The sequence below is a fragment of the Colias philodice genome, chromosome 21, assembly GCF_061535455.1.
Source record: "Colias philodice isolate Cphi_HAF_F1 chromosome 21, ilColPhil1 Martin Lab GWU primary, whole genome shotgun sequence".
Lineage (NCBI taxonomy): Eukaryota > Metazoa > Arthropoda > Insecta > Lepidoptera > Pieridae > Colias > Colias philodice.
In genome coordinates, this window is record NC_143106.1 from 2,542,120 (window position 1) to 2,554,300 (window position 12,181).

The 12,181-nt window shown below is 33.0% G+C and overlaps 1 protein-coding gene across 1 annotated transcript; it reads right to left on the bottom strand.

Moving 5' to 3' along the window:
• Positions 1–10,241: 10,241 nt before the first annotated feature.
• Positions 10,242–11,978, bottom strand: LOC149478718 (uncharacterized). Its single transcript, XM_089708584.1, has 3 exons — positions 11,515–11,978; positions 11,009–11,123; positions 10,242–10,577 (listed from the first exon to the last, which is right to left on the bottom strand). Exons 1-3 carry the CDS (start codon positions 11,886–11,888, stop codon positions 10,269–10,271), a joined length of 798 nt encoding a protein of 265 aa, XP_089564710.1. The 5' UTR covers positions 11,889–11,978; the 3' UTR covers positions 10,242–10,268.
• Between the last annotated feature and the right edge of the window lie 203 nt (positions 11,979–12,181).

Below are 12,181 nucleotides of genomic sequence, written 5' to 3' on the forward strand. Positions count from 1 at the left end.
CTTCCTCCTATTGTCGAGTTGTTATGTAGTTCACGTATCAACGTGTGAACGTGATACTCAATTCCTACTTAACTACCTCTTCCTTCGTTTAAAATAAACTTTAAATTTATTAATTTGCATAACTACATTTTTATGTTATTTTTTTTTGCATTTATCTGATAAAAATGACAGGAACTGGTACAGTTCGATTCAAACTTAATGGCGGCTCGGAAGTTAGGTGCAGGTGCGAGTGCGGGTGCGCAAGGTCCTTTATCGTCCCGCTATTGTTTTCTGCGCATCAGATCGTAATGTAATAAGGATGATTTTAATAAAGTTCTGCCCGTAACCCTTTACTTCTGGCAACGAATTTTCATAAACTAAAAAAAAAATTTTAAGCCTGTCGGTCGTTTTATAGTTAACCAATTAAGGTTAACGCATCATGCTTTTCTTCATTGCCACAACGGTGAACGGTCAACCCGATGAGGTCGAATAGGTTGAATGCATGTTGAATGGTATGTTAGCCACGATACTATTTTGGCGTATCTTTTACTTTGACCACATTTCACGTGTTGTGACTTGTGACCATTTTCAGTCTTGAAGCATACATAAATGAAGCTGGAATGATGCAGCTTGATGCGAAGTGATTAATATTAGCTTAAGCTACCGTCAGCTCTGATAAATCGTCCATCGATTCGCGAGAAACTCAAAGACTACTACTTACTGCGTCGGTTTTCCGTTATTTTTCCTAATTATTTTAAATACGTTCGGTGGCTTGGGTGAAGACATATACCAAAATATGTAATGCGCAACAAAATCAATTTCGTATTGCCACAATTCGAACGGGCCGGGCGCCGACCGCGACGCGGCGACCCACTACCCGTGATAAATTCTAATAGATGGCGCTTTATGCTAATATACCCCACACGTGCGTCGCCGCGGGTAACAGAGTACCTATTATAAAAAATGTGTACTAGTGTACACACGTAAGAAGTGAAACTTCTTTATGACCTTATCTATACATATAATAAAATCGTAGGAAAGTCAAAACTGTACATTGAATATTTTTTTAAAAGAATACATAATCCATGATCTATAATCGATATAGAAGCCAAAAATATAGTTTTTAGAATTTTTGTCTGTTTGTCTGTTTGTCTGTTTGTCTGTTTGTCTGTTTGTCTGTTTGTCTGTATGTTTGACCGAGCTAATCTCGAAAAGTACTGCATAGATTTACTTCAAATTTTGCATGAATATTCCTAAGAGGTCGGGTGAGGATAGTTTAAACATATTATCATGATATCACCTTCGGGGGAGGAGCTGTGAGCCTTTATTTTTCTTACATATTCCGTGTACTACGACAGCGTACAATCTAAAGACTCATGTTTAAATGTTGGTTTCGAGTAAGCCATGCTATTATCTAGCTTTACAAAATAAAAACTATGTCATTTACGTAATTTGGGCAGAGAAACAGTTAAATGAATCTTAGCAGTATAAAGACAAATTTGAAACAGCGCCATCTATGAAGTGTTAGAAAAATCAAACACACGTTAACTATTGGAAATTAATAATCAAATGACGCATATATAAATGTTGTTTGACAATATCTAGATTGACACTATAAAAATTATGCCATTTAAGTAACTTGGGAAGAGAAACATAGTTTAAAGAATGTAAGTTGTATAATGTTAATTTTGTAACAGCGCCATCTATGAGATTTCGTAAAAATCAAATCAATTTAGATGTTAACACTACTGAATACACAGTTGGAAATTAATAATTTAAATATAACTAGCTGTGCCCGCGACTTCGTCCGCGTGGAATAGTGACTGCATAGTAGGTAGTTACTACTTAACTTTTATTGAATAAACACGTACTACCATAAATAATTAAACGAACTGTTAGTAAAATTTATTACTAAACTGAGCTAAAAAATAAAAATAAATACCTAGTTAATTTTCTACGTAAAATTTATTTTAAATTATGTCATATTATTTTTAGGCACCAGGAGGGAAGGGAGCAAATTTATTTTTCTTCCTTCCTTGTATGTATGTTTTTGACAATATATATAACCGTTTCTACGAAAAATCTATTTTTTCATTCGTTGATCTCAAAAATAAAAATTCCAATCACCAGAACGACAGGAAATTTTAATAATTTATTTTTAATTGTGTTTTGCACAATTTTGTTAAATTATGACTGGATGAAAATTTTGTTCGTGGTCGTCGTCGTCGTTGGTAAGGTGAACAAATCCTTATCAAAACATCATACGCTTAAGACAATAATTAGTATCGATAGCGGATTCTATTCCTTTGCGTTTTGACGTTTGTCTCAGCGCTCAGATCTTTCCTGTCTCACGCCGTAGTAACTAAACCGTTTAGACCGTGCAATAAAAATTAAATAAAAAAAAAACTCAACGCAACGAAGAAAAGTGCATAGAAAAAGGAAAAAATGTTGTGTGGTTTTATGAAACCACGGTAAAAGTGAAACTTAGGCACAAAATTATCGTATTTGTACGATAATGACTCCGAACACTGCTTTATACCTACTCGGCAGCCGACCGTCACGCGACATGCGCTACACAGACCAAAAAGTTTGAGACGATGTAATAAAAGTTTCACTAATTTTTCAAACTTCCCGAAGATCTTTAAAAATAAATACCATTTTAAATATTTATAAAAATAAAAAAACAAAGTCATCGGGGCTGCCATACCATCATTATCATATCATATACAATTATATTTTTTTTATAATGGTACTTAATTTTAAAGATCGTCGGGAAGTTTGTAAAATTATTATTTATTCCTTTTCCTTCGTTGCGTTGGGTTTTGCTTTTTAATTTTTAAATTTTTAACTTCGGTTTCTTATTTTCATGTGATATTTTCAAGTGAGCGAGACCTACCTCTACCTCCATATTACATTCCTACATCATATTGATATCTATAAGTTTGTTGCTCCTTGACATCTTTTAAGTTGGGCCGTAACCGTGCACAAATTGTAATGGATCACAGTGGCAAAAGAAGTGGTATCTTTAGGAAAAAAAATTCAAGAGCCAGGCCTATGTGGCTTTGAGTAGAGTTCAAAATTTCCAGGGTGTGGCTATCCTCTCGCTCCCATATCCCCCTCTTCTTTCACAGACTTTCAACCCTTCTCTTTCCACACCTAGTAAATGGCAGAACCGATTTTGATGTAAACCATATTATCTAATTATACCTATATGTACACGTCATATCCTGTCGTTTGATGCTCCATTTGGTTTATTTATCTAACCACTGTCACCCCTAAATGTAATAAACGGATGAACCGATTTCGATAAAACACGTTGCTCTTTTATATTTTGATATGCCGCTTGAGTATATTATTTGACCACATTCGATTATTGTTCATTCCCACTTTCACCGCTGTAATCTAATAAATGGATAAACCGAATTGGATAAAAATATAACTAATATTTTTTCCCACATTCCCACTTTTACCTCTATATACCTAGGTATAATAAATGGATGAACCGATTTTGATACACTTTATCTAAGAACCAGCGTCGGAAAATATGCTGCCTAACACGCATCTAATTCGTATTACCTGTTAGCGAGCTACGGTGGCACAAACAGACAAACATAGCGGTCAAACACTTATCACCCATCTTTTTGATGGTTAAAAATGGTTAAAAGGGGTTAAAAATATAATACGACATAATTTAAAGGACATTTTATGTATAAAATTTACCTAGAAGTAAGCATAATTCTAATTTGACCCCTTCCCCCCCTACTACCTCAGCTTACCCCCCCACCCTTGGGGACTTTCGATATGATCACCTGGACATTTATAAGGAATAATTACTGTAGCGTATAACAGATAACTTACGTTTTATCGTACACTGTATAGTGTACAATAGAATGCCTTTGCAAATGTTCGCCGTGAATACTTAAATGGTCATAAATTTTTTTAATAAACAACCCGATTAACATGAAATAAACACTTAATGTTAAATGAAGATTACCACAATATATTAGTGAAAACCGCATCTAAATCGGATAAGCCGTTTCTGAGATTAGCGTGCACAAACATACAGACAAACAGACAAAAAAAATTATAACTACAGTTTTGGGTTTGAGATCGATTTAATAATAACCCCTGCTATTTTTTTTACATATTTTCATTGTACAGACATCACTTTTCTAGAATTTTATTATAATATGTATTGAATATTGATTGACCACGCGCAAGGTTACTAATTTCCACTACATCCTCACGCAAATCGTCAATTTTTATGAACATTGAATCTGTAAATAAAAAAAAATCAAAAGAAGATAAGTGTACCTAATTTTAATAAAAAGCTACTAACAAATAAAGTTTTATCAAGAACTAAAGTGACCTTCTTTGGGCGTATAATATAGTCTTGTAAAAGTTATACATGATAAAAATAAAATTTCATCATTTTCTTATTTTGTCATAACTTTAACTAATTAAAAACATGAGTCTAACTATATAATTATAATAAACAATAAATATAAAAGCTACAACTTACCTTTTGTGGGAACGCAAGAAGGCGAAAATTAAAAAAAAGCCGAAGATTTTTAAAAATGTAACCAATGAACACAATCACTGTTATCTACTATTACCCAAAGAGAATACAAATACTACGTCTATTACCTATATAACTGTAACTAACATCAAATAATAAACATCTACCCTCACTTATAAAAATTTAGTATATTCACATGAAATATAAGCGCACCTGAAATTTACTCTGGGAAGATATGAATTATTTATTTAACTTTAAAAAAAAAAACAAACTCACCAACATCATAATATTATTTAAATTATGAATTTCCAAGGAGCGTTAATATTATGTAAATTGATTTAATTTTAATGAAATCTCATAGATGGCGCTGTTTTAAATTTGTCTTTATACTACTAAGATTCATTATACTGTTTCTCTGCCAAAATTACTTAAATGACGTAGTTTTTATAGTGTAAAGGTAGACAATAGCATGGCTTACTCAAAAACAACATTTAAACATGAGTCTTTATATTGTACGCTGTCGTAGTACACGGAATACGTAAGAAAAATAAAGGTTCACAGCTCCTCCCCCGAAGGTGATAGCATGATAATATGTATATAACAGCCTGACCCGACCTGTTAGTAATATTCATGCAAAATTTGAAGTAAATCCGTGCAGTACTTTCTGAGATTAGCCTGGACAAACATACAGACAAACAGACAAACAGACAAACCGACAAACAGACAAACAGACAAAAATTCTAAAAACTATGTTTTTGGCTTCTATATCGATTATAGATCATGGATTATGTATTCTTTTAAAAAAATATTCAATGTACAGTTTTGACTTTCCTACGATTTTATTATATGTATAGATTATGTTATTTATTTAACTCTTTAGCCCATATCTTCCCTTCCCTATAAGGTATATTTCGTGTAAATAATAAATATACTACATTTTTTTAAAGTGAGGGTAGATGTTTATTATTTTAAGTAAAACTAGACACCATTATCTACAGTTAATCTAATATTGATTGCGTTCATTAGTTACAATTTTAAAAATCTTCGTATTTTATAAATTTACTAGCTTACCGCCCGCGGGTTCGTCCGCTTTGTCTAAAACCTAATAAATTATATACTAAAACCTATCTATTAAAAAACCGCATCAAAAATTGCGAAGTTTTAAAGATTTAAGCATACAAAGGGACATAGGGACAGAGAAAGCGACTTTTTTATACTATGTAGTGATATTTATAAAGCAATTGAATGCCATAAAACCAAAAATATCAAATGCAATCTTCGTGTTTTGTGAATTTTCACCATCATGCGTTCCCACAAAAAGTAAGTTGTTACTTATAGGTATTTATTTTTTATAATGATAGCAATTCATGTTTTTTGTTGTTTATCACACTTTTAGAATGAAATAATAAAATGATGAATTCTTTTATTATTTTGAGGTGCATTGGGAACAGTAGTTTTTGATAAAATTTTATTTGTAAGTAGCTTTTTTTATAGATTTACAGTTAACTTTTGATTTTGTTATTTACAGATTCAATGCTCATAAAATTATATCGCCTTTGGAAGACGATTTCTGCTGATATTTTTACAACACCACTTGAAAATTGATGATTTGATGGTAGAGATAGTAGCAGCGAGGATTAAGTGGAAATTAGTAATCATCCGCTTCGTTAATTTTTGACTGAAGTTAATGTCCAACGTCCAATGGTTCAATCATTGGAAGTATCTCGGGAAATTTTGGAGGATATTTTTCAGGAAGGAGAGGAGGGGCAGCCAACCACATATCAAACGACTACGTTTTAGTACCGAAAAAAATGTTATTCCAAATGAAACGTAAATTTTGCACTCACAACTGTACAAGTAATGTTTTTATTTTGACTTTGCGGTTATCTGATTATAATATTTATCGTTATGGCTATCGAGGTACCGACCGTACTGGGATCAGAGTACATGATACAGTTCATCATCCAGGATTGCTAAGAGCATTTTAACACTGAAAAAGATGTTTTCTTTGAATCGTAGTTGCTTCATTTATTTATTTTTAATCATTTTACATAATATGTTTTATATTTTATAAATATAATATCATTTTCATTATTTAAGTAGATAAAATAAATTATGTAACGGTTTTATAAGAAAACACAGTATATTTATTAGGCAACGGTGATTTCTTCCAGGCAAAAGATATTCATCAGCTCAATAAAATTGAATAGTATGTTGTTAGTTATTCTTTAGATTCACAATTGTAATGACTCATTACAATTGTGAATGCTCATTACTAATGAGCATTTCCGCAAGCAAGTTGTATCGTAGTTTAGATATATTAAATGTAATAGTTTTGACATATTAAAGTTCCAACAACACCCTCAAATTTTTGAGCAGGGTTGAGCAAGATAATTTGAAAAATGTGCCGTGTTAAGTATTATAGAAAAGGTTAGTTCGTTGGTAATTATTATTTCTTCTTCATTTACACGTTGTTAGTAAAAATTAACAGTCAAAGTATATTTTAACTAATACTACTTAATATCTATTCTACCTACTTATGTTCAGTATTTATCTGTATTATTCATCATCATCAGCCCATATACGTTCCCACTGCTGGGACACGGGCCTCCTATGAGGGTACAGGCCATAATCCACCACGCTGGCCAAGTGCGTGTTGGCGAATGACACATGTCATCGAACTTTTTAATTCTTCGACATGTCGGTTTCCTCACGATGTTTTCCTTCACCGTTCGAGCAGTGGCGATGTTACAACATGCGCAGATAAATTGAAAAATCAATTTATTTCCTGCGCGCTCGCCTGGTCTCGAACCCCGGACTTATCGATTCGAAGTCCGAGGTCTCACCACTGAGCCACCACTGCTTATCCGTATTATTATTGCTTGGTAATTAATATATTTTCATGTCGTATACCTAATTATAAACATAAGTTTGATGTGTAATTAGCTGGATTTATTTTTACACACTCACAGACTTATATTTTATGTTAAAAGAGTGTTAATAGTGTAAATCATGATATTTTTTCACAATTATTAATAATCCTTTTTTCTAATGGTGTTGGCATTAAATTAAACCGCGCTGTCGTTTCGTTCACAAAAAGTGATGTTATGAGGAGCATATTCGGTCCTCATATCATAAAAAATCTGTGCGAAAACAATAAACACGTGTGAGGCCCTCACGGCAGATCGGGGCGGTCTGACGCGAAGTGGGGACAGTGTTAGCAACCTGAAGTGAGCTGATTATCGTACCAGGGGCGTAAAATTATTGTACGTAAAACCCAAACGTTTTACGTGCCTTAATATTTTTATACTCTTTGGTTTTACGCATGGTACAGACTACAGACCTGAACCGATTCCCTTTCCACTTTATGTTCAATAAACGCGCCAAGTTTAAAATTCAATCTGACAAAATTTCACTGTTCCCATGAAAGTTCGATATGAAACACGTCAAAATTTCATATTTGTATGGGTGAAATAATATAAATTCTCGAATTTTGCCTGATAGAAATTATCGTAAAATCAGCGTACGATAATAACATGCTATCGTACATCGTACGTAGGCACCAAATTATCGTGTTTGTACGATAATTATCGTACGGTTGGGAACGCTGAGTGGGGACAGCGTTGTCACTGTATCGCTCTTGCCACGCTGTTCAACAGACTTATTCGATAGCTCAGTTTTGTGTTAAGACCGCTGTGACAACCAACCCGTGAGACAACCAAACCCGGTCTCCCCTACTATCCCGTGAGACCGAAACCTTCACTGAGAGGGTATGACGTCTCACAGCTGATCGCAAACGGCATATTGTACTATCCCGTGAGACCGAAACCCTCACTGAGAGGGAATTACGTCTCACTACTGATCACGACAGTCATATTTTATCTCGAGAATCTGAAACTTTACTCAATATGAAGACCGTTTGACAAATGATAGGGTGCATCATAATATTATTCGATCTCTTGAAGATGAACATGAGTATAAGCAATGACTAGAGTAGGGACGCGAATATTACAATTATATGAGACAAGAACGATTAATAAGTTTGTTTAATGAAAGATTAAGAATTGAAACTATTCGGTCTCTGGAAACGGACGAATAGCGAGAGGGCCGTCTTACTGCAAACAGATTTCGTCATAGTCTTAATGACTTGAGGTAAACAATCTACGAATTCGGTGGTGTGGTCTGACAAATATAAAAGTGGGTTTGCTTATAACCTCACAATTGACTACAGATCATCTTCTGTAAAGGCGTTGTATGTTCTTTTTGTAATGCTTTAAAGTGTAGTAAGGAGTCGGCTTTCATTTGAAGATACATCGGAACCTTTGAAATCACTACTTTTAGAGGAACATACTGTGCAATGTAAACTATTATTAGACAATATTCGCTCTTATAGTAGCGCGTTTCAAATGATCCTTTGGTGCTCAATAATTATCAGAAGGTCCGTTCATGCTTACTTTTAAGATACAAGGTCAAGTTTACCATTTGATAGGATCCCTTTTGCCTGTAGGCCAACCTAAGTTTGTTTAAATACCTATATTTTGTATTCGATTACAACGAATAGTGGAATACAAGAAATCAATATTTCTCAAATTTAAAACTGAACTCATTTCACAATTTTAGAACAGGTTAATTCGTATGTATGCAGTTTTAAATCGACATTAGAAGCTTTTCCTCAAGATGGTGATATCGGCACTCAGGAACTCCCTGGACGTGTTATAACGCCCAGGCCACAGTACAAATTACAAATTTTTCCTAAAATAGAGCAACGAATGTATTTTCGCATAGCAACGGAGGGGAACTCGCGGGGGGTCAAGTGACGCGTCACGCGGGCCACTTACCACAAACATGCTTAGTTTGTGGTACCGAGCGCGAAAGAAAGTCATCGTGTTTTTAGTAAAGTTACTATGTTAACTAACGTAATGTAATACTTAAGTATATGTATATTCTATAATGGTGTGCTCAAACTGTTAATCTACATTTAATTTAGAATATTATATTTTGATACTAAGTAATGTAGAATTTAAATCACATTCATTCATGTTTTCTTCAGATTTTAAGATTTTCTTATCAGAGTGTTCAATTTTAATGTAAGTAGTTAAATTTTATAAGAGACAATAATTAAGAACATTAAAAAATAAAGTGTCACGTATTTTTTTTAAACGACGAATGACGAAAAACGACCTAATCGCGGACAAAGTCACGGGCAACAGCTAGTTTTAAAAAAAATAATTTACTATAATATGCAACTTTACAGAAATACGTCGAATCACGCGTGGTAGGGATAAGAAAAAGATGGCGCGTAACGGAAAAATGTCACGCGTAACGAAAAAATGTTACACTTAATTTTTTTCCAACCCCGATAAAGAAGTTTCACTTCAAAATAAATTTATAATCACTTACAAAACTCCTTGCATAACCATTTAAGGTCATAAAAAAGCTTATTTTAACAGAACATCTAATGGTGCATTTACATAGAGCTGGAGCTATAATAGCAAGAACATTCTCTTGTGATCTTTTAGTATAAACGAAAACTCGTATTCAATGTTGTTCAGTATTAGAAGTTAGAACATAGCATAGAATCTTTTCAAACGCTCTAAGAACATCGAAAGAATGCTCTACAGTCTACCGTCTACGCCTGTTTACACTAAAATAATTTGACATAGTTAGAACAACGGTTAGAATAAGCTCATTTGATGTAAATTTACCGTCACAGGTTCAATGAATATAACAATAAAACACATAATTAACAAAACAATAAATAAACATTTATTTACACGCTACCTCCACACCACACACTTTCCATAGTCCCATTCATTTTATACATTTCTGGATTCTTCTTCAATTGCCGCAGATACTTCAACTTGGCCCACACACCTTGGCACATTCTATTTAGACGTTTGTCGTTAGTGGTTTTAGCAAAATCATTGACTGATCTTACAATATGTCTGGATAGTTTGAGATCTCCTTTTTGTGAGTAAGCAAGGGCTGTATACAGCCTACTTCGAGCACACAAACTCTCATCGCCCAGCATTTTTGACAGCCTGTACTGTTTTACTGATATTCTGCCTGCTTCTTCCGCCTGTATATAAAAGTTAATACTTTACATTATTTAGAAAACATTGCAGAAAATACTTTGTTCTATAAACTGATACTGACATTGAAATACGTATTAAATACTGTATGAAGTAAGAATCTAATATGTACATACATTTTTTATTTACATGGATAATCATATTATATTCAATTTTTGTTTTATTTCAGCTTAAAAGTTTTTACATATATTAATTTATAAAAACTTTTCCTCTATCCTATCTAGATGAATAGAAATAAAATTTTCTTAAATTTTAATTACCTATGTACTGTATGTTAGATAATGAACCCAATTAAACTGTACTAGTTTCTATGTAATAGCCATATAATGTTGAATGAATGAAACAAGTGGAGTCATATCAAGTTATAGCAAAAAAATTGAACCCCTGATACATTTATAGAAAAATGATTGAAACTTACACAGTGTTCAAAATAATCACCCAGGGCTGAATATGCCCCACCTAATGTGGACAACCAGGCGAATGCATTTTCTATTTCTATCCTTGTCCGTAGCAAATGTTGTAAATGATCATTCCTAAAAATTACGATAATTATAATTATACAGTCGTTTACCTGTTTGGAGTAAAGTGTGAATATAAATGTAATTTATATGTTTATATTTAATTATTTTCTAAAAATATAAACATGCAACGTAATAATGATTCTATTTTGATTTAATTTGTTAGTTGTGGGATATAAGAAGAATACATGATTGAAAATAAGAAACTCCTTTTCTCATCCAGTTATAACATACATACTGAAATTAACAGTCTTAAGGACTAGTTATCAAGAAAGCCTAGCCATATTAATTAATAAATTAATAAAAATAGATAAAAAGATTAATTTACCAGCATGTTACAATAACTCACCCAAAATTAACCTTAAGTGTAATATGAATCAATGTTCTATAAATGTTTTAAACTCACCATACATAATCAATTACTTCCTTATCAGGTGGTTCTAGAATTAATTTTAAGAAGACTGTCCCACTATTACCGCTTACTTCATTTAAATATCTTATTACATTTCTTCTATATACTTCAGAATTCATGCATTCTCTCATGAAAGGTTGTAAAAATAAAGCAGTCGTTTTGAATCCTAAGGTTTTTCGGTTTAATTTGTTTTCATTTTCTATTGGAATTTTATTGTCTTCATCTAAGTCTTCATCATTTTGATCTCCAGAGGCAAAATTTATTCCAATACATTTGGAATATTCACCGGGTAACACAACGTTGTGTTCAGTTATATGGCAAATTGTATAACGACTTCTAAAAAGATGGATTTTTACAATAAGTTGCATTTTATTTTGAAAAATTTCAAGATTCAGTATGGTGAAAACTTTAAATTGAAAAACTGAAAAAAGTCATATTTCATTGCTGTCAATGTCTTATTATTATTAAACACTTGACCGTAATTTGAAGCTTACTTCATTGAGAAGGTACCTAGCTTTTTCCGCCTATTTTTCCCTCTCTTTCCGTTGTATATATGCTATCTCTCTCGCACACCTCTCCACCAGGTGGCGGGGCGCACGATAATGTCGGGCGCTGGATGTTTTTCATTTGGCGTCTAGCTTCCGCCGCGAGAAGGTTGTCT